General features: G+C 34.1%; 1 protein-coding gene across 1 annotated transcript in view; it reads left to right on the top strand.

Annotated features, from left to right (window-relative positions):
• LOC145243759 (DNA/RNA-binding protein KIN17-like) overlaps nucleotides 1–26,494 on the top strand; it is a 67,286-nt gene extending 40,792 nt beyond the window's left edge. Inside the window, exons 4-7 of the mRNA XM_080106802.1 lie at nucleotides 12,603–12,725; nucleotides 14,588–14,687; nucleotides 18,813–18,913; nucleotides 22,223–26,494. Of these exons, the coding sequence (XP_079962928.1) occupies nucleotides 12,603–12,725; nucleotides 14,588–14,687; nucleotides 18,813–18,913; nucleotides 22,223–22,294 (396 nt within the window). The 3' untranslated portion in view covers nucleotides 22,295–26,494. The remainder of the gene's footprint in view (nucleotides 1–12,602; nucleotides 12,726–14,587; nucleotides 14,688–18,812; nucleotides 18,914–22,222) is intronic.
• Nucleotides 26,495–27,855: the final 1,361 nt, after the last annotated feature.

The raw sequence follows: 27,855 nt of genomic DNA, 5'->3' as shown, positions 1-27,855 counted from the left end.
GTATTGCATTAACTTCTGATAGCTTGGATACCAACCTACGAAGTCAAAGGTGACTTGTGACTGTGTTCAAATCTCCTGACTGGCTATAATTATCATCTTCTATCTATATAAATAAAATGAACTCATTTTTTCCCCTATGACTTTGACCTTTATAGGAATGCACCTGTATACATTTGCTGCAGCCGTATCATTCACAAACTGAATCACGACATCTGCCGTATGTTATAGGGTTAATACATATCCAGTATCTCGCTGATCAGAGTTTCCTATATTCTGTCTGGTGAGAGTCCACTGTAGAAATCGGTTACATTTAATGGAAGTAGTAAAGTAAACTCTCTCTAACAAATTCATCCTACCACCGCCACTCACACCGTTCCAGACCGTTCACAGCAGACATTTAAAACCGACCACCGGTTAGAATTTATCTAAAGACTGGACTGGACTTACGCTGAAACGAACCACGCTTACTTTGCCATTGGTTAGCATAAAACATAAACACAATTCATAAAGCATTTATTATAATAAAATTAAATTCACACAGAACACAATCCGTTACCTGGAATTGAATTCAGGAGACATTTAAAACCGACAACCGGTTATAATTAATCTAAAACCTGGACTGGACTTACGCTGAAACGAACCACGCTTACTTTGCCATTGGTTAGGATAAAACATAAACACAATTTCTAAAACATTTATTATAATAAAATTAGATTCAAACAGAACCTGGAATTGAATTCACAATTACATTACTTCGATTTCGTTATAACCCGCGTGGTTAGAGTTTAATGAAAACCTGAATTGACATTTACGTGAAACGCACCAAACTTACTTACACAAACACAACTTACGTTTTGCTCTTTCCTTACGTGCTTCTTTTTCTTTCTTTCTTTCTTTCTTACCTTTCGTTGTCTTTTTGCTTTATGGGTGATGGTGGTGGGGGTACTTCCCTATGTTTCTCTTTCTTTCCATAAACATAAACACAAACTAAACGCTATACTGTGATTTACGCTACGGCATGTTTAAGATCGTCACATTCATAATCTTTCCTTTCGGTCTTTCCTTCTTTCTTTCTTTTCTCTCCATTTTCTGCTCTTTCCATTGTTAAAATGAAACGAAACAACCTGATATTCCAGGTTTTACTTACACTATCACTCTACGACTCTTACTTGTGTATCCAACTCTATATGTGCCACGTTCCTTTACTTTTTCACCGTACCACTTACCAGACGACATTCAGGTAAATTTATATGCGGCGATATTCACGTACATGGACTTCCCTTTTTGTTCTTTTTCTTGGCGGCCGGTTTACGTTACTACACGTTAGCCATGGATCGGGCGATCGCTGTCAGACGTCACGATAATAAGACTTCTTTTTTTTTTTATTTTTTACTTTTATTAACAAATAAAAAAAAAAGATTGAAAATACTTTCAAACATTAAGTAAACTGATTCATGTAAGTAAAAAAAAGTAGCATTTATTGCCTTTGGTAATAATTATTTATTGCTTATTTGTTTTGTTTTTCACCTTTTTTTCGACTAACCATTCTTAAATCTCACTATAAAATCGATTTTTCCAAGTACATTTTAGGTGGGGTGGGGGGGGGGGGTTCCAACCTCCGAAGGGGGTTTGTATTACTGTATACATAGATTCGAAAAAGTTGTCAAAAAAAAACAAATATATAACAATTAAATGTTATCAAAGCCAAGATAAGTTACTTTTCTGCAAAACTGGATATATTTTTCGTGTTTTTATTCAATGTAACATATTTATTCAGCTCGAAAACCGATGGCGTCTCACACCCTCTTTAACACCGTAAGTATAGAAAAAGGTGTTATAAATACAAAACTATACAAAATACTATTAAAAACACGCCGAATATATGTCAACCTATTGACCGAGTTTTTAACAGTATTTTATTAGGTTTTTTATTTATAACATCTTTTCCCAAACTTACCGTGTTAAAGAGAGAATCAGACTCCATCTTGAATGTTCCAATACATCGGTAAACACTATATACTTTTCGAGCTGAATAAACATGTTACATTGAATAAAAACACGCAAAAATATATCAAGTTAGGTAGAAGAGTAACTTATCTTGCCTTTGATAACATTTATTTGTTATATATTTGTTTTTTGACAACTACGGAACATTATGGAGTTTTTTTTGGGGGGGGAGAATTAGCGATTTTGCAAAATTTCAGACGATTACTTAAAAATCAAGCGATTATTTCCCTTTCGTTATAAACTTTTTTTTTTTTTATTTCTTTGTTTAATAAATATTTTGTGGGGTTTGTATTACTCTACACATAGATTCGAAACAGTTGTACAAAAAGAACTATATAACAAATAAATGTTATCAAAGGCAAGATAAGTTACTTTTCTAATAAACTGGATATATTTTTCGTGTTTTTATTCAATGTAACATGTTTATTCAGCTCGAAAAACATACAGTGTTTACCGATGTATTGGAACATTCAAGATGGCGTCTGATTCTATCTTTAACACAGTAAGTGTGGGAAAAGATGTTATAAATAAAAAACCGGATAAAACACTGTTAAAAACTCGCTCAATATATGTTACCGTGACATAGGTTGACGGCGGGTTTTTCATAGTATTTTGTATAGTTTTTTATTTATAACACCTTTTTCCATACTTACGGTGTTAAAGAGGGTGTGAGACGCCATCTTGAATTTTCGAATACATCGGTAAACACTGTATGGTTTTCGAGCTGAATAAATATGTTACATTGAATAAAAACACGATATATATATATCCAGTTTGGCAGAAAAGTAACTTATATTGGCTTTGATAACATTTATTTGTTATATATTTGTTTTTTTTTTTGGACAACTTTTTCGAATCTATGTGTACAGTAATACAAACACCCATTTTGTGTTTTATATACATAAAGTACAATTGTTGAATGTTACTATTTTGCTTATATTCGTTGGGGGGGGGGGACAATTAAAAAATTAAGAAAGATTAAAATGAAGTGAAATTTAAGTTTCCGTTCCATTTTTACAACAACCGTAAAACAGTACATACTCAGCAAGTTTTATCATAATTTATAAGCATACTGAAACACTAAATCAACATTTTATTTATTTTTTTGCATAATTAATGATGGAAGTATTTTTCTGTTTATTTTCTTAACATCTGTTAAAAAAAAAAATAATTTGTACATTCTCTTGAAAAAAAGAATCAAACTTTTCTCTACTTTCACATGTGTTCCATTTTAACAAACTGAGCCACAGCAACGCGTGGCCGGGTACAGCTAGTACTGAATAAAATGAAAGTTTGAAATGTGTCCAGGTATAAAAATAATTGTTAATATTTATTTGAAAAATTGTTATTGTTATATGCTTGTAATGTTAATACTTATTTGAATAATATTATTGTTAATATTATAATATATTATAGTCAGGTTCCTAATGGCACAATTTTAACGTTTGTGGGAACTTTTTGGAGATTTGCAAATCTATACATTTTTGGAAAGGTTATTGTCTAAGGAATCAGAAAACCAATGTTTGCATTTGCCCAGATGCCTATATGGCGGCCATATTGGATTTACAAAATGGCTGCCGTAAAATGTACGTTTTGTAATATCTTGGCTTCTAAATACGCTGGAACACTGATTTTAACTGCTAAACCTACATTTTCAGGGTCCAGGAAGCCACTGGTGGTAGTTATAAAATTTTCCCATATGTATATATGGCAGCCATATTGGAATTTTACAAAATGGCTGCCGTCAAATGTATGTTTTGTAATACCGTGGCCTCTAAATAAGTTGGAACAATGATTTTAACTGCTAAACCTACATTTTCAGTGTCAAGGAAGTCAATGGTCCACGTTATCATTTTATCTTTTGTACCCCACCCCCCTTTTGAAACACATAATCCAATATATGAGTAAAAAACTTAACAACCCTGGCAGTTAGTCAGAAAATTATTTTTATTGAAATGCCTTTTAACTGTAAACTTTGAATGTTTGTGCAACCATCTTAAACATAATTAGATGTTTGATCATAGTCTATGTATAATAATCATCATCAACATCATCATCAACATCACTTTCATACATCACAGCTTGGGAATCTTCATCGTTTTCGCACTGCCTGCTGCACCGACACATATCAGTACAAGCTAAGTCTTTAGACCTGCAAGAGCATCTGCCAGAAGAACAGTCAAATATACATTTGCATGTGATCATCTCAAGAAGTGCCTTAGGGGCTGGGAGGACCTCTGTGGTCGTTGGTTTTAGGGTGCCATCCAAATCTTTGAAGTACCCATTTTCCAGAGGATCCAGTTGTGAAATCTGCAGAGCAATGGTTGCTTGTGCCCATACTCTTGCTTGGACATGGACTCTTAAAATATGCTGCTTTAGAGCTCCAGGTGTTGGAGGGAGCCTGTCACTTTCTGCCCTATGCTTGCAGAACAGATGCCATCGCAGTTCAGGGATTGTTTTTATGTTGATCCCTTTTGGCGAGTAAGCTGCACATACAAAGGATTCCAGTTTTGACAGCATTCCATCTGTCACTTCTGCTTCATCCATAAGCATTTGCAGAGCATTGACAACATCTGAGTCTGCTTTGAGGTAGATCTGTAGCCAGGTTGTCTTGCATATACGAGAGAACCTCCCTGTGTTGTCGGTCCCAGTGAACGCATGGAAGGCTGGCAAAGCCTTTGCTCTTTCTTTACCTAGAGCTCGCCACAGTAGTTCAATTTGTATAACACAAGAGGACATAGAAATGGACGTGTTTTTCAGCAATAGGTCATAGTTTGCTGTGACTAGCACTAAAACGTCCGTATCTGGAGCGAAAAATACTAACTGTGCATCAGGTGGGTTTCGCTGTGAAGCCAGCACAGCCTGGTGGATAAGCAGCGTGTCTGCTTCCTCATGGTTATTTACTTCAAAGACCAGGTCTCTGTTGCTCTTAGTGTATCCAAAAGCAGATATGATGATCAGCTTGGATGATCCCTTGTTATACTCTAGAGTTTGGGCAGCAAGATAGTCAGTCAGATCAGCCTTCGTCTTGTCATGGGAGAGGAACCTCCTTATTGGGATGTGTTTGATGTTAGTGTCATCTCTGACTTGATACTGAACAGAAGCTTTTCCTTGTCTTCGTTTTTCTCTGGTTGCACTTTTCAGAGAATCTGCTCGGTATGTGTCAAAAACAAGGATGATTTCATCATAATCTCGTGTTAGTTGCATCAGTCTGTCATTGAAGCAGCTACTCAGATCCTTGAGTGTCACTAGAGTCGCTGGTTTCTTGCTCAGCTTCTGCACAAGCACCATGCCATCCACCAGTGCTATCTTCCGACTTGGCTGATCAGTAGATGTGGGCTCTGTAAATCCTGTATACGTTGTATCTTGGTGGGTAGAATTTCCAGCTTGAGGTGACTGGTCTTCATGGGGCATGTCTTCTCTTGTCAGCTTCTCAAGTAGATGGATTAACTTGGACTTGTTGTAGCATGGCAGCATTGTTCCATCAGGGGCAAACAGTGCTCTTGGTGTCAGAGTGAATTCATGGTTTCCTATGGCCTCTTTCTGGTTGATGTCTCGGCTTGACCTGGCAAGTACCATCAGCTTTGCAAACAGGTCCTTGGTCTCCTTCAGATCCACAGTATTGTCTCTGAGTTTCACTGTAATCTTCTTGTTCCCAGAAAGGAACATCTTGTTGTTCTCTTTCTTCACAGGGGCCCAGAGGCTGACATCTCCATTGATCCGTTCTGACACGTAATCCTTATACAACTTCTGTCCAGTGACATCAATATTCAAGATATGTGGTACATACTCATCTGGGATGTAGGCATTAGTGATCACATTGTACAACTTTTCCACTTTAGTGGTAAAGGGGTTTCCATGGCTGAGCAAGGCTTCCTTGATCTTGTCGACTGTACCATGTGCCCTCTTGACTGCACTTGGTCCAAGCTCATGATGCTCTGTGATTCTGTCAGCTTCCATGCCAAACTGACTCTTGAACTCTTTTGACAGACGTGAAAGTTCTGGTGTGGCCAGAAAAAATCTCTGTCTGGCATTGGCATTGTTGGAGATGCCTATTATGCCAGAGCTAGTCTTCATCAGTTTGTTCAGGTGTTCACATGCATGGTCTGCCCCAAAAGACACGAAGGGAATGACACTTTCCGTGACTGATATATTGCCTGCTCGTAATTCCTCCCATGTATGAGGGTGATTGCTTCTCAAGTCATGCATATCTGCAATGTATCTTGGCCAGAGTCACTTATACTTGATGCGGTCCATGGCAAAGAACAGTTTGCTAAGTGCTTCTCCAGCTTGCAGATGGAGTTCCAGGTCAGCATTTCGAGTTGCTGCTACAAAGAACAGAATTGCTTCCACCCAATCTAGGTACCTCATCATGGCCTTGAACATTGCATTCTGGGATTTCTGTTCCTTCCATTTTTTAAATGCTGTGATGACCTCAGCAGTGGTCAAGGCTTCCTGAAGGGTGCTGTTTGCTTGCTTCACGGATTCAGCCTTCGTGTCTTTATCCTCAGAGCAGGCAGCTTCTACTCCTTCTGCTGCCGTCAGGCACACATCTTTCAATTGTGGGTTGTCCTTGAAGAACACCTCCAGAGCCATTTCATAGAGTGCTATGTATGAGTAGATATGGGCATGGAGAGCTCGCTTGTAGTGTGTGCATTTCAGGATTTGCCTTGTCGTGGCAGGACCATACACACCTGCTTCCACCCAGGCATCATCTATGCCTGAGTTCTCCATGGAGGCACCAAGCGCTCTGAGGGCAGCCATTATGACATGCAGTTCACCCAGTCTGGGAACAACCATTTGTTTCAAGTCAGGTCTGGCATCTAGGAGCTGCACCACCTTCTCATAAAGAGCCATGTCAAAGGTAATGACTGTGGGGTGATCTTCCCCAACTGCCAACTTTCTCAGCTTATTTGCTTGTACGATCACAGTTAGTAGAGTTGATCACTCGTGTGCCACCTCAGGGAGTAGTGGCAAGGCTCCAACCTGTGTCAAGGGAAGGCTTTCAGACAGCAGTGAGTTGTATCCTGCCCAGCCTGGAATCTTGCTGGAGGTTTCTCAAGGTTTCATTCTGGATAAAGCAGATGCAACAACCCATCCAAGCTGTGTCAGCTGATAGGATTCTGAGATCCCCTGGCCAATGGCAAACTGTTCTGACCTCTTGGTAGCCTGTGGTTTGGGCTTATTACAGTGAAGCATGTCTACATGATAGGGTGTGACTGATATACTCTTTGCATCACCTATAATCAAAGGTTCTGCAACAGGTTCTTTAGAAGGGTCAACTTTCTGGTACACTGCTGTGATGGTTCCGTGGGTGGTTCCCTTCCCATCAGGAGTATCCTCTGCAAAATCTGTTATCTACGACGAAAAACACAAAGGTCCCCTTCTTCAGGAATGGTGGTACATAGAGGCCTTGGTATGCTCTGGTGTTTTCTACAACAGCATTTGCCAGAGCAGTTTCCATGAGAAGGACACGGCGATGTGAAATAGCGTAGCCATTAGCATTGAGAAGATTCAACAGCTTCTTGTTGCATGTATCATGGTGGACAGTCAGTGCCAGTCCCAGAACCTGAGAATTCCCTCGTGAACGGGGTGACTTAAACGCTGATTCATTGCTTGGCTTGTACCGTACCTGTTTACTGGATTTGAACCTATACATGATATTCTGGCTCACCGTCAGTGTTGCTCGGTCAACATCTTTAGTTCTCTTTACAGTTTCCAGCTTTTCAGCAGGCCCAACCATTATCCAATGGATTAAGGTGTATAATTCAGCTGGAACATCATTATTGTCACTAGATACCTGCATGACATTTCTTTCCTTGGGCTCTTTGAAGGTTACAATGCTTTTCCTTATCACCTGTGCTGCTTTGTAGATTGTCTTCATACTGTTCTCCTCCTTACCAGTTGTCATTGAGGTATTAACCATGTCCTCTTCACATGCATCTGGGGAGTAGAGGACAGTTGGCTTCCTTATGTTTGGTCGAACAGACTTCAGGTGTGGCAAATAAGTAATGATCCTTTCTTTCAGCCATTTTCTACTGAATACAGGTACATGACCTTAAAAAACTTCCGAACCAAGCATATTAACATAAGTCGTTTCAATATCATCCATCCCAAGGTATGCTTTGTTTTTTGTTTCTACATCAATAAGATTTATCAGCTCAAGCAGACTCGCCTTTTGTAGAAAGGGTTCTTCAGCAGTTTTTCTAGTGTTAGTATCTCGAAGAGCATGGAACACATTTTGGGTCCAGCAAGCTTTGTGGTATAGGGCATCAATTGCATGTGCATCACCTGGTGATATGCAGGTGTTCAGCCTAGTTTTCAGTGCAGGATTATGGGACCTTTCCACAGCATCTTTGAGAGTTTTACCTGCATTCTCAGTCCTGATCTGGTACAGTTGTTGGCCATTGTCCTGTTGGCAGAAGAAGCACTCTTTCTTATCCAGTGGACTTGTATGTGATCGTGTGAATGGCAATGCAGAACCAGATGTAGAGGTGTCTGGAACAGCCTCATCTTTAATCCTCTTTTCTGCCCAGGCTTTTTGGCAGTGTAGTGTCCTGTAGCTAAAGCGTGTGCGATGCGATCTCTTGCACGTTGTATTTCAACTTTGTTAGTTGCACTCGAATGACATGAGCGATGCCAGACCGCCCTCTCTTCACACAATGTTTCTGGTGTGCAGTTCTGCAATCGCCTTTGGATTTGGATATAGTCCCCATCATTCAAACTAGCCCTCTCTAGAATTACTTGCAGTACGAGCCCATAGGACTCTAATCGAGGATGTTGCACCAAGACTTTCTTTTTATCATCAGACTGGCAGAGAATGCACTGCTTCCAGTTAATGGACTCCTTGGTTTGACATGCTTCCTCTCTACTTTGCGACTCATCACTCATGCCTCACCTACAAACAAAGAAAGAATTACAGTAATGTTAGAATAGCAATACAAAAACTACAAGTTCTCAAAGTATCAGAGGTAAATTAACAATTTGAATTAGTGATATAAAAGCAAGATTTTTTAGGAACAGCTGAAATATGAATTTATAAATGATACATATTTTTTATTACAAAGATATTGCAATAAAACAACACCACATCAGTTTGAACCCAGTTATGCATCTAAAGGTTAATGTTAAAGATGTTGTTGCTTTATAACTACCACCATTGGATTCTATGACCCTGAAAATGTAGGTTTAGCAGTTAAAATCAGTGTGCTGACTTATTTAGAGGCGAAGATATTAAAAAAACGTACATTTTACAGCGGCCATTTTGTAAATTCCAATATGGCTGCCATATACACATCTGGGAAAATTTTATAACCACCGCCATTGGTTTCCCTGGCCCTGAAAATGTAGATTTAGCAGTTAAAATCAGTTTTTCAGCTTATTTAGAAGCCGCGATATTCAAAAACGTACATTTTATGGCGGCCATTTTGTAAATCCAATATGGCCGCCATATACGCATCTGGGCAAATGCAAACATTGCTTTTCTGATTCCTGAGACCAAAACCTTTCCAAAAATGTATAGATTTGCAAATCTCCAAAAAGTTCCCACAAAATTACATTAGGAACCTGACTATTAGTAGTATAATATGTAACATTCCTATTTGTTTTAAAAATGTTTTTGTAAATATATGTAATGTTAATATTTATTTAAAAAAAAAATATATATATATATATATATATCTCATTCAAACACTGCCGTGTTTGAATATATGATTACGTCTTAGTTTTACTCATTTAGAACTGCTTTAAAGCTTCATCGCTCACTCATTTTGTGACCAAATTTCAAACAATTTTTACAGTTCATAGGGCACCTTCTCAGCTAAATTTTGAAAAAAAAAAATTTTCAATTTTTGTTCAGTAAAACAAAAGTCATAAAGTTACGGTGTTAAAAAATTCTCAGAATCTGTAAGGAATGTAGCGACGTTTTTTTAAATTTTTTTTTGATTGAATGTTGGTTACCATAGCAACCAAATCTGTTACGCCACCTCAAATCGGCTGGGAACAGCGGAGATGATGATGTAACAAGATAAAAAACAACAAAAAAAAAACTGTCACTAATAATTCACTGCTGTCCCGATCTGTCGCTCAGCTGTACTGTCGCTTATAATTCGCAGGTAACAAGTGAAACAGAAAAAATTTTATTTCAAAGCAAAGCCTGAAAAAAATCATGGATTACATAGAAAAATGCAAGCATAAAAAGTAATATGGTTAAGCTTAAACATGGAGAAGTAAAGGACTAGTTGTTAAAACTGGAAAAGAAAGACAAGATATTCTAGTAAAAATATAGTAAATTTATAACTTAAAATATTGCAGCATTAAGAATTTATATATAATGTTAAATTGAATTTTTAAGAAATTCTTAATGCTGCAATATTTTAAGTTATAAATTTATATTTTTTTACTAGAATATTTTGTCTTTTTCTTTTCCAGTTTTAATAACTAGTCCTTTAACTTTTCCATGTTTAATCTTGACCATATTACTTTTTATGCTTGCATTTTTTTATGTAATATATAAGATTTTTTTTTTTTAAATGTTATTAGATATATATATATAATATATATATTATATATATATATATATATATATATATATATATATATATATATATATAACGTTAATATTTGTTTTAAAAATGTTAATTATATTCACAGACATGACAAAAATGAATAGACATCCGAAGAAACAGTTTATTTCAATAAGCATATAATTTATAGAATAAAATAAAAAATAAATGGTCACAAATTTAATAACTAATACATGGCTGACATTCCTTTTGCTCTTTTTAATGCTAGGATGTCTGATGCAATAATGCTAAAAGTTCAGGCTTAGAAGATGGCTTCCTTTTCTTTTTACGAAAGTTCCAGTCTAATATGCTCCAAAGGCTTTCAATTTGGTTCATAGGACATGAGACTGACTTAACTATGGACATTTATTAATCCCATTTTGGCTCAACCAATGTTGTGTTGCCCTAGCAGAGTGACAAGGAGCACCGTCCTCCATAAATAGGGAGTTAGCTGAGTTCATTTTACTTTTGAAAATATTGGTAGGAGTCATTCATGTAATATTGAAACATATTTAGCAGAATTGATGTTTCCTTCGCACTCTATCAGGTCTGAGAGACCATCACTCCAAATTGCATCCAATACCATGACCAAGAAACGCCCATGTTTCAGTGTTAACTGCAGTCTTTTTAAGTCAAACTTTTGCTGAGGGAGCCTCCATACCCATGTACCCTTCCACTGTTGGAAAATAATGAAAATCGTGACTCATCAGGGAAAATGACATTGGGTCAAAAGGTCACAGGTCTCTCCACCATCTCCTAAGCCCAATCTTTTCTGCACTTGATATTGGCAGGACAAAGAAAAGCTCTACAGCTGTTCTGGAACTGACACTAGTTTGTGTTACAATGTCAGAGGCTTTGCACCGAGGATCCCTTTCAACATTTCTTTTTACAAGATGCAGGGTTCTTTCAGAAGATCCAGGGTGACTTGGAAAAGGTTTTGTGCACTCTTTTTCCTCTCTCGTGAATTGTATGATCACTCTTTTAACAGTAGAAATGAGTATTGAAAGATTTCCTGCTATTTTGCATTGATTAAGACCACCTTCATGTTGAGCTATGATTTGTCCTTGCAGAAATTCTGATAGGTCTGCTGCTTCTTTGGTTTGTGGCATGTTTCAATGTTGTGAGATGGAGTTTTAATGAGATACTCGAATTTATTTCAGCACTATTCTTATCTGTAAATATAAATAAGCATATATTAATCTTGAGAAAATATTTATCTTAGTGTCTATCCTTTTCAGTCATGTCTCTGTATATATAATATTATTTATTTGAAAAATATTGTTATATATATGTAACATTAATATTTATTTGAAAAATATTGAAACATATATGTAATGTTATTATTTATTTGAAAAATATTGTTATATATATATGTAACGTTATTTGAAAAATATTGTTATATATATATGTAATGTTATTATTTATTTGAAAAATATTCTTATATATATATATATATATGTAACCTTATTTATTTGAAAAATATTGTTATATATATGTAATGTTATTTATTTGAAAAATATTGTTATATATATGTAACGTTATTTATTTGAAAAATATTGTTATAAATAACGTTACATATATGTTACAATATTTTTCAAATGAACATTAATGTTTCATATATATTATAATAATATTTTTCAAATAAATAATAACATTACATATATATTAACATATTTCCAAATAAATAAGGTTACATATATATATTTGGAAATATTGTAATATATATGTAACATTATTATTTATTTGAAAAATATTGTAATATATATGTAACGTTAATATTTATGAAAAATATTGTTATATATATATATATATACGTAACGTTAATAATTATTTGAAAGATATTGCTATACATATGTGACATTATTTATTTGGAAAATAGTATATATATAAAATTAATATTTATTTGGAAAATAGTATTGTAATATATATGTAACGTGCACACACTGATTTCATTTTATTTCATTGAACATAAAGTTTTGTATTGTTAGTTTCATCGTTCTTATATTTTTGCAAAATTTTTTTTTATTCCAGTTTGAGGAAATGAAACGAGAAAAGATGAACCGCAAAGATAATTGGCTCCATGAAAACATTGTTGTGAAAATAATCACCAAAAAATTAGGCGAAAAATTTTATAAAAAAAAGGCAGTTGTTAAGGTGAGTATTGAACCCTGCTTTTATTATTATTTTCTAACTAGGAGTTCTTTTATGCATCACTATAAACAAATGGTGTTCCCTGCAATCTGAGTGATAACAAGTCTCTTCAGATTTCCAGTGCTTTCAGCTTTTATCAAAATCACTATGAATCACTTTGTGTTTTCGCAATAACAATTGCATTTCAAACTTGTAGTCATGTGCAAAACCAAGTTCCCGTCGTTGTTACGAAAACATATGAACATTCACATTTTCTATATTTTGTTCACTGCGTCTTCTTGAATATCCCCTTTCCATGATCCTCCCAGAATTTGTATGATATACGAGAAAATGAAAACATCACCTTCTAAAAATTATATAAATTGATCAAGTAGTTTTATTTTTATAAAGAAAATAATTTTTAAGCGATTAATGGGAATTCATAGACATTACAACATAAATTTGATATGTATGAATTATAAGGACCTGTGGTGAAGTGGTTAGAGCACTTGGAAAAATCAATTGTAAAAAGTGATATTCTTCTGAAGGTTGAAGATTCAATCCTCAGTGTGGGTGACTGAAAAATACAATTGCAAATTACTTAGAACCTCTATCCAGTCATGACTGACGGAACAAGAGCACGCTACCTCTGTGAAGTAAATAAAGGGTTCCATTCGGAATTCCGTCCAAATTCCTGAGTTCAACAGAAACATTCCTGAGTTCGACAAGATACACCTGAAGAAGGTTGGAGGTTACATTGACTAAAACGTTGTGAAAATCACACTTAAGATGAGAACAGTAGTCTGATGAATCCAATTAATATTTTATTTTCGTATTTAAAAATGAAACTACTCGATATGTGATTTTTGGAATATGACATTTTCGTTTTGTCACAAGCACGCAAATCATGATACAGATTTTTCTTTATTTTTGTTTTTTAATATCCGGGAAATTCGGAACATGAACCAGCCTTAAAGTTCCTTATTTACACTTTCAAAGAGGCTAAGCAAACTCTGTTAGAAGACAGAAGAGGTTTATTCAAATTTGATCTTCGATTGGGAATGGGGAAACAGATTGATTTTTTTGCTAAACAGTTCACTCCTTGTAAGTAAAAAAAATAAAAATAAACAAAGATCGAAACGTAAAGACAGTGAGTCAAGTACGATAACCATTAGGTCAGCTTGCCATGATCTTTAAAAAATTTTTTCAAACCTACTTATTCTTAACATAAGCAATCTGTCACGTGAACAATTCACGCATGCATATTCGTGAAACAGTTGACAAACAGATAAAGATCTGACCCTTTAGCAGCCCTTTTTCCGGATAAAAATCGATTAAAAAGTTTTCCATGTGTTTGAATACCCTATGTATCAGATTTAAATTCTGTAGATCAAAAATTTGTTGAATATATAAGTTGATAAATGTCCTCACACATATTTTCTTAATTTTATAGATATATATAGATTTGTATGAAACCAAATTTATAAAAATGACTCCATGCTCTTTATAAAAAAAATTTATACAAAAATATTATAAAAATGACTCCATGCTCTTTATAAAAAAATTTATACAAAAATATTTTAAAAATGACTCCATGCTCTTTATAAAAAAAATTTATACAAAAGTATTTTAAAAATGACTCCATGCTCTTTATAAAAAAATTTATACAAAAATATTTTAAAAATGACTCCATGCTCTTTATAAAAAAAATTTATACAAAAATATTATAAAAATGACTCCATGCTCTTTATAAAAAAACTTCGCATAATTTTCATTTCTAAAAACTTTTGTTCATTGGAAAAAAAGAACCAAAACATTTTTTTTCAACATTCATCAACAACTGCTTTATTTTATTGTTGCTTTTTTGTGTTTTTTTTTTTTTGCAGGAAGTACAGAATCTTTTTACGGCTGTTGTGAAAATTATTGAATCTGGAGAGAAAATAAAACTTGATCAAACGCACTTAGAAACAGTGATTCCTGCTTTAGGTCAGTTTTTATTTTTTATATTTTACACAATGTTATTAACCGCAAAACTGTATACAACATAATCACTTTATCCCTCTAAGCATTTTTTTTTCATTATTATAAACCAAAAATCCAATTTTCACGTATCACATAGTGGAGCTTGGGTTTACTTTTGACGCCTTTGTAACCTTCACTTCCCTCGTTCTGTCCTTTACTACTCACATTTCATGAGTGATGTTTCTGACAAAGAGGGAAAAATTGCTGTTTACTCGACCTGAATCTATCTAACACTTATTGTTGTTTAGTTTGGGACCTTGAAGTAGTATGTGTATGTATATCTATATTGAGTAAAACGATTCATGATTGTGAATTAAAAATCAACTCGAGTGTACGATCGTTTCAGAAACGATGTTCATTTTATTGAAATCTCCAAAACATAACAGCATGCCAAAAGATAGACTGACTGAACTAAAAACAAATTTTATAATGGAGATAAATAAGGAATATCTGCCTTACTCACGACTAAAATGCTAGTTTTATTTTGGTGTCTTTAACTTCTTCCCTCCCACCCCCGCCCTATTTTTTTGCTGATGAGGAGACTGTTTTAAAGGACAAAACTTTTGTCAAATTATTGTCAAAACTTATTGTCAATTTCAATAAAATGAACATCGTTTCCGAAACGATCGTACAATCGAGTTGATTTTGTTTGTTTTTTTCTTTTGAAATTGATTTTTAAGTCACAATTATGAATTGTTTTACTCAATATTAATATAGCTCTAGGATACCTATACCTATTGAGCTTATTATATATTGTACAATGGGCACTGTTTTCTTTAAAAAGTATTAATACATTTACTAATACATTAAAATAAACTCTGCTCTTTAAACTCCAGGTCTAATTCCATCTTAAAGATATATATATATATATATATATGTCCTTTAAAACATAGTCTCCTCATCAGCAAAAAAAAAAAAAAAAAAAGAAAAAAAAAAATATATATATATATATATATATATATATATATATATATATATATATATTAGTAATTTATAAAATATATATGGCGATTAAGCTACACTGAATATTCGGTGTTTCATCCACTCTAGGACTCCTCAGGCTTATGCGCGAATTCTGTGGTTGTTTATCGTTTTTATATGGTCCTCTTCTATTGAAACGATAAACAACCACAGAATTCACGCATAAGCCTAAGGAGTCCTAGAGTGGATGAAACGCCGAATATTCAGTGTAGCTTAATCGCCATATATATTTTATAAATTACTAACTAGCTCTACCTACGTATTAAGCACTTTTGAAGTAAATACTTAAAGTTTACGCATAAATCTATACTTTCGTATATTAATTTTATGTGAATAAATTAGGTAGTTATATATATATATATATATATATATATATATATATATATATAGAGAGAGAGAGAGAGAGAGAGTAATTCTTGCTGTCTTCATTACCATATATATATATATATATATATATATATATATATATATATATATATATATATATATGATTGCTATCTTTTGAATCTTCACTTCTTTTTGCCTTAACGTTTTATATATAAAAAAACTGGAACTTCACTTCTCTGTGATCTGATGTTTTTTTTTTCTTGAAGCTTTAATTTACCCTGAACATCTATAATTCTGTTTTCTCGTTCTTTATGGAATTTTACCTTAAATGGATTTTACCTTATTATTCATTGGATTTTTACAATCTTTTTCTTCCTTTTTCTGATTTCCTGCTTTCTTAATCATTTTGAATCCCTATAAACTGTCACTAATTCTTTAATAACTTTTTTGATGCAAGAATGATTAATTGCATATTTGTAGTTTCTTTCAATGCATTAACCTGTAAAATTTATTGTATATTTTGCAAACCTCTTTCCTTTGATGAGAAGAATTGCATTTTTCAAAACTCCTTAGAATAAGGTCTTTTTTGTTTATTTGTAGTCCTCGTTGGATAATTAAAAATTTTGTATACCTTCCTTACAGGTTTATAATGTTATATATATATAAACGAGAAAAGACACTGATAGAAATTCAGTTGAAAAATCCTGATAGATATTACTTAAAGTAATACTTTCAAGGAAATCCTAGCCAAAAAGGAAAAGCTCAATATTTAAGAATAGAGCAATATATAATTTATATGTTATTTTCTGTGGTCCAGATTCTTTCTATCATCACCAGAATTATTTTGCCATCTTTGGTATTTTGATAACTACACTATTGACTCCGAGGTCCATGGCACACTTAGTTCAATGCTCAAATTCTATTACTCATTGGGATAATTACAATGGAATGGTATATCCGCCCAATTTCGGATATACTTTGTCGACACTGAGAAAGCATCTGGACCACAGCAAATAACACGCAATCAACGCAACAACGAATAAGGCTGCCCGGTATACTTTTCGAAATATCAATAAGGAACAGTACGCTTTCGCTATATGGGGATATCACTTTTTCCCATGGGCCTATTTTCTGCCCACCCGGATTTATAACCCCGAATGACATTGGACTCCTTCCGATAATGGACTATCCAGGTTATATCAATTTCTCTTTTTGTATAATTTTCTCCATAAAATTATCCACAACCACTCAAAAAACTATTTTCAATAATTGTGCTGAAAAGCAAAATAGCGTCCATTCGCAGCTGAACATTTTGCTAACTGCATTTCATTTCCTCTGATGATATGATCCATTGTTGAAAATCCATGGATTAAGGAAATTAAAATAACCCCTTCTATATATTCCTTTGTCAAACAATAAATTCTTCAATCGAATATATGTCTCTATATGTTGTTTTTTCAGAATTTAAAATTGAACCATGAAACATAAGTGAATAAATGACAAAAACTATTTTTCAAAATTCATGATGTTTTTGTCATTTATTCACTATATTGCTCTGTAATTACATTGAGCTTCTTAAATAAGGATTGGTATATTTAAAAAAAATTATTTTTTTACATAGGCATAACCACTTATCAAGGTCAGAGACCACTCGAGGATAAGGATTAAGAGTGTACAATTGGACAATATAGTAATCGTTAGTAATGGAAATTCGGTAAATTTGTTAACTTAAGTGGAACGGCTCATCAAGAACTTGTTTACGTTAGATTTGAAGACAATCAGATTGTAGTCAGCTGGAAAACAGGAAACCAGAAGAGAGTTCCACAGGCGTGCGGTTATAAGAAAGAAACTTTGTTCATGGAATCTACGTTTAGGTTTAGGCACAGATAAAGAGTGGGGGAAATTATTGATAGTGTTTTCAGCTAGACGAGTGTTTCTTGTGAAAGTTTGGCGAATATAAGAATATATATTTCTACATCAAATGGCTTCATGTCTTGTCTGGGGGTGATTACATTAAAAAAAAAATACTTGTTTGGATTTTCTTTTTTTAAAGCAGGGAGGGGATCGTATCCAGGTGAAAAAATGAGTATTTGATATTCTATTTTATCAAGATTAGCAACGCATTAGTAGAGAGAACAAAAATTAATCCAATGATGCCCAAAAAGGTTGTACCTATTTACTATGCCTCCCCACGGGACAGAGTTAGACACCAGAGTCGTTTTTTAACGTGGAGAAAAGGTACAAAAATAAAAATTGTCTCAGTTGTGAAGGATTTCTCCTCCACTGAAAGAGAACGAGAAATGGAAGTGTCGCATCATGTTACTTTTTCAGTAATGCATACGCCAGAATTAAAAGCTGTTTGTAAACAAGAACAAACTATTTCTTAATAGTTTGTCATGTAAACATGCACGAGACAGCTGCATATGAATAGCAGATTTGCTGCAAGTGATTAATATTTAAGAGAGGAGAGACCATGCAGAAGATTGGAAATGTCTAATTTAGAAACTTGTCTACTTGCAAAATATTTTTCAGATACCAGATCTCTAATGTGGTTAGGGACCACTTCAATTTTTGCCAGAAATAAGGGCTCTCCTTTAGCAGATCTTTCTGAAATTTACTAGATTTGTAAATAAAATATAGGCTTTATTTCTCGCACATTTAAATGTTAGTGTAATGGAACATAAAACATGTTTGTGGAAAAGAAATATTTATTTATAAAAAATAATTATATTTTTTTTGTCACCGCAAAATATGGCTGATAAGTTTCTTATTCTATTGCAGGTAAAAAAGTGTTGATAGTGAACGGGGCTTATCGAGAGAGTGTAGCACGACTGCAATCACTGAACGAGGAGAAATTCTATTGTACAGTTACCATCGACCAGGTGAGTGTGTACAGTCGACATGTAAGGTGCACCCCCTCAGCCAAATCTTAATGTGACATGAAAAGATGTGTTTCTGTTCTATACTAATAAATAACCACTTATCAAGACTAAAACAAACACACTTGAAGATAAGGGTTAACAAGGTGGATCAGTTTTTAGTTGAAAGATGATGAATATTATGAGAGGATTGAAGATGATGAATGGAATGAACAAAATTTAATTACTTGTGAGGACGGTTTGTAATATTACACATGCATTTTAATGTTGGCATGCGGTTTATTTTAGAAAATAAATTCAAAGATTTATTTTAGGAAATAAATTAAAAGAACAACGAAAAAAAAGGGAAATTCTATATTTTTACCAAATAGAGAATTTAAGCAGAAAAATACATCATTGTTTTGTCAAGATGTCCTTTCTCCATATAAGACTTCTTGTAAGGAGGGGAGGAGTAATTGGGCTAGTGGATACTTCCATGGACTATGGAATTGACTACGCTGAATGAAAACCCTATTGAACCTTTTTTTTTTTTTTTTTTTTTTACTCACATTCATCTCTAATAAGGCGTATCGCAACTTGGACATAAGGGACTACTTTTTGGGACCATGCCTAGGAAAGATCAACAAGATGTTAGTTTACATTACATTTAAACTTCTGCATATCAGTACAGTCAGGGAAGTGAGTAGGAGAAAGGGAATTTCAAAGTCTAGCTGTTTGAGGAAAGAAACTATTAGAGTAAAAAGCTTTCTGGCATTTAGGGACCTCAACAGTGAAGGGGCATGATTTTGTTGCTAAACGAGTTTGTTGGGGAGATGTACATCGAGGAGGCACAATTGCAACAAGTTAGTTGAAAGATGATGAATATTATGAGAGAATTGAAGATGAATAGAATGAACAAAATTTAATTACTTGTGAGGACGGTTTGTAATATTACACATGCATTTTCATGTAGGCATGCGGGCCCCAACATGCTATAAACTCGCAAAAGAGACAAAGAATAGAAAAGAACTTCAACTTCTGTTTCAGGTTTTAAGAAAAGATCTTTATTCCTCATTCTCCTGCCACGTGTGACTTCTCATTACAGCTGTGACGTCACTCACGTCTCTAACGTCCTCGTTCTTTTTATACTTTTTTCTTTATCCTTACTCTGATGTCATTTTGCACACGGCTCGACATTTACACAAAGTTCCCATATGCGTGTCCGTGCTCTGTTACAGGGTTATGACAAGTATTTGTTGGCATTGAATTTGAAGATGACTGTTATAGTCTGCAGAAAAGCAGTTCTGTGATTGTGTTCCACAGGTGGAAAGTTCTTGGAAAGAAACCCTGGTAACATGTAACACGGATGCAAAGTTCTTTAAAAGAAACTCTGTTCATGGAAATTCACTTGATGTTAGGAACATAGAGGAAGAAAGGAAAGTTGAAGTTGTGGTATTAAGAGGGGTTCTTGCTGTAAATGTCCTACAAGAAGGAACCAGAGATTGAAGCTTAGTCGAGTATCTTCCATGAAAATAATGCTAGAGTATTAAGAAAATGGACCTTGAGTTTACTTCTGGTAATCTTGTAACTCTCACCTCTCTTATTTTATTCTTTAGTTCTCGTGTTTATAATACGGCATTATCACGTTTGACACACTGGCTCCCATCAGATCACCGAAGTTAAGCAACAATGAGCCTGGCCAGTACCAGATGGGTGACTTCCAGGTGCTGTATGTGTTCTCCGCATTGTTTCCAGTTGTCTTTAACTTCCCCTTGCCACCAGACTCAAACAGTGCTGATTCAGGAGAGGCGTGGTTGGTGATTGGGTAACTCTTGCCTCACAATTACATATACAGCTGCCCTTACAGGGGGTATCCTTTGTTTTGCGAGACTGAACGGAGGCATTGAATTCCTCACATTCCATGAGCAATGTTTCTGATGAAGGGGGGAAAAAATTTCTGTTTTTTGGTCAAAATTTCTGCATCTCCCCCTTATTTTAGCATGTTAACCATGTGAAGAGGCATATAAATAAGCGGCCATGGTTGGTGTGTACCTGGTGAACGGATGCAGTGGTGTGCAAACCTGAAGCCCTTCAGATTCAAGAATAATGCGCTTATGCAAATTTAGGTGTTGCTGGGAGTTTGAGCTGGCAAGATAAAAGACAGATTTTTTTGCTCAACAGATATTTTTTCGTTTATGAACGCCATCTTATTCGCTGTATGTGATTTATTGTTGGGAGAAAAAAGAAGAGGACTGCTGTTACTTGTGTAAAGAGCAAACATCTTTGTTGTGTGAAAAAAATAGCACAAAATAATCCGTCTGTGTAGTTATAATAGTATAGTAATGTTTCTCAATAGTAATGTTTTCCAAGAATAGTGCAATGTCTTCTAAGAATATGATTAATTATGATACCTATAGAATTATATTTGGCATTAAATGACCCATAGATAGTTGATATGCCGTAAAGCAAATCAACTCCCCACGGAACAGAGTTAGACACCAGGGTCGTTTTTTAATGTGGAGAAAAGGAACAAAAAAATAAAAATTGTCTCAGTCGTGAAGGATTTCTCCTCCACTAGCAGAACAAGAAATTGAAGTATAGCATCTGAAGAACAGATACTACACTTTGATCTTGTCTCCGCTAACAACTTTTAGGTTATTTGTTTAGCATGTATGCGTGTAATTGTTTCGAAATTTCTGATTTAAACAAATAAAATGAACGCATCTAGACATGGTGGTTGGTTACTTGACCCCCACGCCATCCCAACCCCTTCCTGTTTCAGTCTTGATGTCTAGTCTTTCTCTACTCTATCATTATTTCCATGAAGAATGCTCGACTGAGCTCCGATCCCTGGTTTCTTGTCAAACATTCACAGAAGGAATTAAGACAAAATGGAATTTCCATGAGCAGGACTACTCAGCTTTCAAACACCTGAGATTGCTTCCCTACAGGCTATTACCTTCATCGTTTTGCCATCTTTATTACATCTGTTTAGTATGGCTTTCAGAAATTGACTTTCAAACGAACCTATCTCTGGCCAGGTCTTTATTTATCCTTCAAAGCTATTAGCACTTGTGTTTTCCTTAGGCATGCCCTGTGAATTGATCCTGCTATCTCAACTGTTCTCCATCGATTAACCCAAGAACTTTCATCATCCATATTCAGTTTAACGTCTGTTTTACATGCTGGCATGTTTTTGTACAGCTTTTAGAAATTGACTTCCAAGCCGACCTGTCTCTGACCAGGTCTTTCTTCATCCCTCTTTCTATCTAATCGATCCTCATCACTTCCTCCCATAAAGTTTTATAAATCTTTTTCTTTTCTTATTTCTAGGGTCCGCTCGCCGGCCGTACACTTGAGAAGATGCAGTACGAAGATATAAGCAAAATCTACCAACCTTCATGAAAAGAGATTGTTGTCGAGCCGCGAGTCGAACGGTGTTCTCAGGAGTTTACATAATGGAACAAACACTGCCATCATCACCATTACCATCTACATCATCATCATCGTCTACATTATTTAAAACAAGTTGAATAAAAGAATGGTTGAGCTTGTCAGTGAATATATAGACTATAGAATTATACAGTTATTTACTCTTTGAATATGAGTGCTTAGTTTTGGGGGATGCGGAGTTATGACTTGGCCTATGACAAGAGAATATTCTTTACATTATTTTGACTCTCTAGTGTATATCAGTTAATATCTTATATGTTTTTAGATACAGTGATGTGGTTCTCAATTGATTAACTGTGTCAGATATATACTCGAGAGTCAAAACAATGATAAAAATATTCTCTTGTCATAGCCCCAATTATCACAAAGCATCAGATCAGACAATCCTTGGTTTGTATTGTCTGTGGAAAATTTTTTTTTTGGTGTCTTTGATAAAATTCCAAACTACTTAATTGCCAACTTTACATTTTGTTGATTGTGATCCAATTCTGCTACTTTTTTAGTAGAGTTGGAGGTATGATTGAATGATTTAAATCTAGCTCTATGTTCCAATACTTGTATGCAACTAGAAAAAAAAAGTGAAGTGTTGGGTCATTGAGGACAAGTTTGGTTGTTTGAATTGGAAAAAAAATGGTGCTTATTTAGAATTACATTTGACTAAAAAACAAAAGCAAGAATACAGAAAAATTTTTATGATGTACAAACTTGTCATGGAACAAAAATTTGATATTCCAAAAATCATGTAAATTTTTTTTTTAATTAATAAAATCAAATTTTACAATTTTTAGCGATTAAAGTTTGTATTATTTTGAATACAAACAAAATCTCTGTAGTCGAATTGAATTGTTGCCCTTGCATTTTGGCAAAATTTAAAACAATATGGCCACTCCTAGCCTCTTTGGTTCCTCATAATTTGATTTCCTTAAAAAAAAAACTACTCTATCAATTTATCTGATTTTTGGAATGTGATATTTTCGTTCCATGATGAGTATGTACATCATAAAGATTTTTTTGTATTTTTGTTTTGTAACTACCACTAAACAAGCATCAAAGTGATTTTCAAAACAAATAAAAATAAATTAAAAAATAAAACAAGAAAATCTTTAAGCATTAAAATAACGGTACTTGTACAGTTTAATCAAGACATTAAAAAATGAAAATATTGAAAAAAGTTTATTGTACATATTTGTTATGGAATGAAGTTCTCTGAAAAAAAAAAAAAATAAAAAAAATTTTCACTTAATTTGATCGAGTATTTTTTTTTTTTTTTTTACTGTGGAAAAACGTTTTTATGACAGCGTGCTGAAGGTAGCCAAGTTTGGATTTTTAGAACATACCATAGAGAACTAACTCAGTTTAAAGCACCGACACCCCCTCGTCCCATGTGAAATAATAGCTTTTCTTCCTAAAAATCAAAACATGGCTACCTTTTGATCCGTATCATAACAAATTGTTTTTACCTGTTTAAAAAAAATATACTTCATCAAATTATGAGAATTTTTTTTTCAGAGAACTTCATTCCATAACGGATACATACAATATAACTTTTTATTTTTTTTTTATTTTTTTAAAAAAATATTTTCAATTTTTAATGTGTTGATTAAACTGTACAAGTACCAAAATAACTGTTTCAGAGTTTTTGAGATGAGGATTGATAATTTTTCTTGTTTGAACTACTGTTCTCATATCCTTTTTCAGGTCTGAAATCTGTATGGAATTTCAAATAGAACCCTTTATTTAATCTATGATGATAATTTTTGTTACATCAGCAATGACTTGGTAGAAGTATTAAGTAATATTGGTTGCTTAAATTACCATTTCTAAGTTTTTGCAGCAACTGTAGGACAGTTTTATGTTAGGTTTTATTGAATACTAGCATTTCAGCCCGGCGTTGCCCGGGTGTTTGGAGGTGTATGTTGAGCTAAAAAAAAAAGTGTTAGTAGGAAGGCAGGCTCGAACCCGTACCACAAAGGAGGAAAAGAACGTGAAAAAACTGGAAGTAATGTAGGTTTAAATTAAGGCTAGACAATCGAAAAGAGGGGATGACTTTCGAAAATATGGGCGAAAAAAGCGACACCTTTTTTAGCTAATTTTTCGGCATTTGTCCTCTGAAGGAGCGAGCTTCAAAATGATACTGATCTTGTGAAAATCCGTTGCCTCTGTCAAAAGTTTTAGTCAGACATGCAAACATACATACATACATTTATATATTGATAGCTCAAATTTTCGACCCAAACCGATTAAAAAGCCTGACCTATCTCTGAATATCCTTTATGTAAAATTTCAAATTTTTAGACCAGAAATTGAGTAATTTGGTAGAGACCGCAGAGGTTGATTTTTTTAAAACATTGACCCCTATTATGACCCGTTAACATTTATTGTTTTGGGCTCAAATCAAGTTATTAAGTTAGATCCATGTCCAAGGAACCTATATCTAAAATTTAAAGTGTTTAGACCCAAAATTGTCGGAGGAGTTTGGTAGAGTTATCAAACGTCAAATCGTTGAACTTTGACCCCTTAACAGCCAAATTTCTGGCCGAAAATGGATTACAAAGATTTTCCCAAATCTCAGTACCCGGTATATCAAATTTTGAGTCTATAAGACTGAAAATTTACAGATTTATTGCATTGGGAAATGCACACACAGACAGACCGACACTTTCACTTTTATAGATATATAGATTTTGTGCAAGAGTTTGGTTATTGTTTTTCGAAAAGATTTAGGAAACTTTTTTTTTTTTTTTACATAGGAGTCACCACTTATCAAAGCCCAGAAGTCACTCGAGGATAAGGGTTAAAGAATGTACAGTAGTCTATGGGACAATATTGTAATAATCGTTAATAGTGTAAATTTTGTAAATTGGATTACTTAAGAGGAATGGCTCATCAAGAATTTGTTTACGTTGGACTTGAAGACAACCATATTGTAGTCTGCTGGGTAGCAATCAAACGGAAGAGAGTTCCACAGGCGTGCAGTTCTTAGAAAGAAGCTTTGTTCATGGAATTTACGTTTAGGTTTAGGCACAGATAAAGAGTGGGGGAAATTATTGATAGTCATTTCACTTAGACGAGTGTTTCTTGTGAAGATTGGAGCTCAGACGAGCACTTGCCATGAAAATTATAAAGCAGAGACAGGCTAGCAACGTCTCTTCTGTGAGAAAGAGGTTGTAGGGAAGAGAAAAGGGCATCTCCTATGAGGCTACAAAGTCTATTCTGAAGAACTGTCCAGGAAGGATAAGTCCTTCCTAGCAGCTCCTACCCAGATGTGACAGCAATACTCCATCCTTGGACGTACCTGGCTCTTATATAGGTAGAGAATTCCATCAGCAGGTAGATATCTGCTGGATCGATAGAAGGATCCCACCATTTTTCCAGCAACCTTGGCAACAGATTTGATGCATGTGTTCCATTTCATATCAGGAGTAAAGGTCAAGCCCAGAAGTTTGTCAAAACATGGAGCCTCCCCAAGACGAGAGCCATTCATCCCAATTGATGCCAGATGGAGATCAGTAATTGTTTTTCTATTATTTTTGTCGTAACATAAGATAAATTATTTCAATAAAATCAGATTCATTTTTTTTTTTTTTTTTTTTTTTTTTTAAAACGCTAAAAAGAAAACTTTTTTGATGGATCAGTTTGAGTCTGTGAAAATTTAATTCAATACCATGATGGTTCTTTACCAAGACACTGCATAGCCAATTGGTCCCCTTTCTTGAAAGGTTGCTAATCTCTGTTTTAGACTGAAAGTGTTTACAGCAAAAGGCTATTCATTTTTTACCATTTAACAAAAGTTATAAGGAATAAAGTTTCTTTTTTTATCAGGGTTGTACGGTTGAAGGTTTTGGAAGGAGTCTGAGGCAAACTAATAAAAATATTAGGAGTCAGAGTCAAAATTTTTTAATCTCAAAAGAACCAACAGACAATTTGAATATTGGAAGGCTTTAAAATAACATGTCTGAGTTTGTACGTTTTAGCATGTTAGAGTTTGTACACTTTGGAACATTGGGAGGTTGAGTCAGATCTTATAACTTTTAACTCCACAACACTGTTCTCATACAACATTGTGTGTTTGTGTGATCGTCTTTATTAGCTAAAATGTTTATTCGGCAGAGGATAGTCACTCATTTTCAACCATCTTTTTGTTTGAAATTTGTTTGCATCTTGTTTGAAATTTATAAAATTGTTTGTCTGGTTATATTGTTTCTTTTTTTGCATTCTCTAAATGTCTAATGGCTCAGTATACGTATATAAAAAAACTAAAACAAAACAAACAAATTATTAAAATAAACACTTTGTAAAAAATATTGTTTCACTATTTTTATTGAAAATGTAAAATTAAAATTTTAATTTAATCCTATGTTATTCCTTAACAAAAAAAATGTAAAAAGTCCCTGACAATGTGTAAATTGTGAATTGTAAAAATTAAAAAAAAATCTTGTCCTGAAACGTAAAATAAAACTTTTGTTGATTTAATTATTTTGTTTCTTCATCTTTTTGTCATGTTAGCTAAGGTGTGTGTATGGAGGGGGGGGGTTGTAGGCAGATTTTTTTGTTGGCGTGTCTTGATGAGTGATGGTCACTCATCATCAGTGAGAAAGCAGGCTGATTACCAAATTCCCATTGTGCATTGTCCATTGACTGACATTAAAAAAAAAAAAATGGCACTACAAAATCCCTTTTGAATTCCCAACCAATTGTTTTTCAACTTTTCATATTTATTTTTCTTTACGATTTGGAATCTTCATTCGTACTTTATCGTAATCTACCTGTCCACCTGACTCGGTTTTTTAATGTAGGGGAAATCCAGCTCTTTAAAAAGGGGCAGCCTGGATTGGGGCATAAATTTAAATTGCCTCAGTCTAGAAGGATATCTCCTTCACTGACTGAGGAAAAGAAAGTTGAAGTGTAGCATCAAACAGATGCTTCATATTCACTTCTATTCAAAACGTCAAGCACAATTTTGAGAAAAGTATTTTCTGCGTGCTGTTTTGATACAAAAATACTGTATATTTCCGGGAGTGACTTAATATCCCCCACCCCACTCTTTAAAATATAGTAATGTTAATTCGTAAACGGTTTCTGTCATTTCCAGGACTGACTTAATATCCCCCATGCCACTCTTAAAAATATTCATGAAATATATTAATGTTAATTCGTAAACGGTTTATTATACGGATTATTTGAACTATTGTTCTCATCCTGAGTTTTATTTTCAAAACGTTTTGATCGATGTAACCTACGATCTTCTTCATGTGAACTAAAACGTTATGAAAATAACATGCAAGATGAAAACAATAATCCACAGAATCTAAATAATATGAACACCGTATATTTTGGCATATAAGGCAACCGTCAGATAAGATGAGGTACAAAATTGGAGCAAATTTTGATAAATTTATTATATATCGGTTGTATAAGTGTGTGTGTGTGGAGAGCAAGTAGATAGGGACACGATCTCTGCAATGTTTTTTGTTTGTTTATTTATAAAAAAAGTTTTGTAAGTAAAGTTTTAT

The sequence above is a fragment of the Euprymna scolopes genome, chromosome 22 (assembly GCF_053919585.1).
Source record: "Euprymna scolopes isolate OS-2025 chromosome 22, ASM5391958v1, whole genome shotgun sequence".
Lineage (NCBI taxonomy): Eukaryota > Metazoa > Mollusca > Cephalopoda > Sepiida > Sepiolidae > Euprymna > Euprymna scolopes.
The sequence above is the reverse complement of the archived record's forward strand: the minus strand, read 5'-3'. Positions and strand labels throughout refer to the sequence as shown.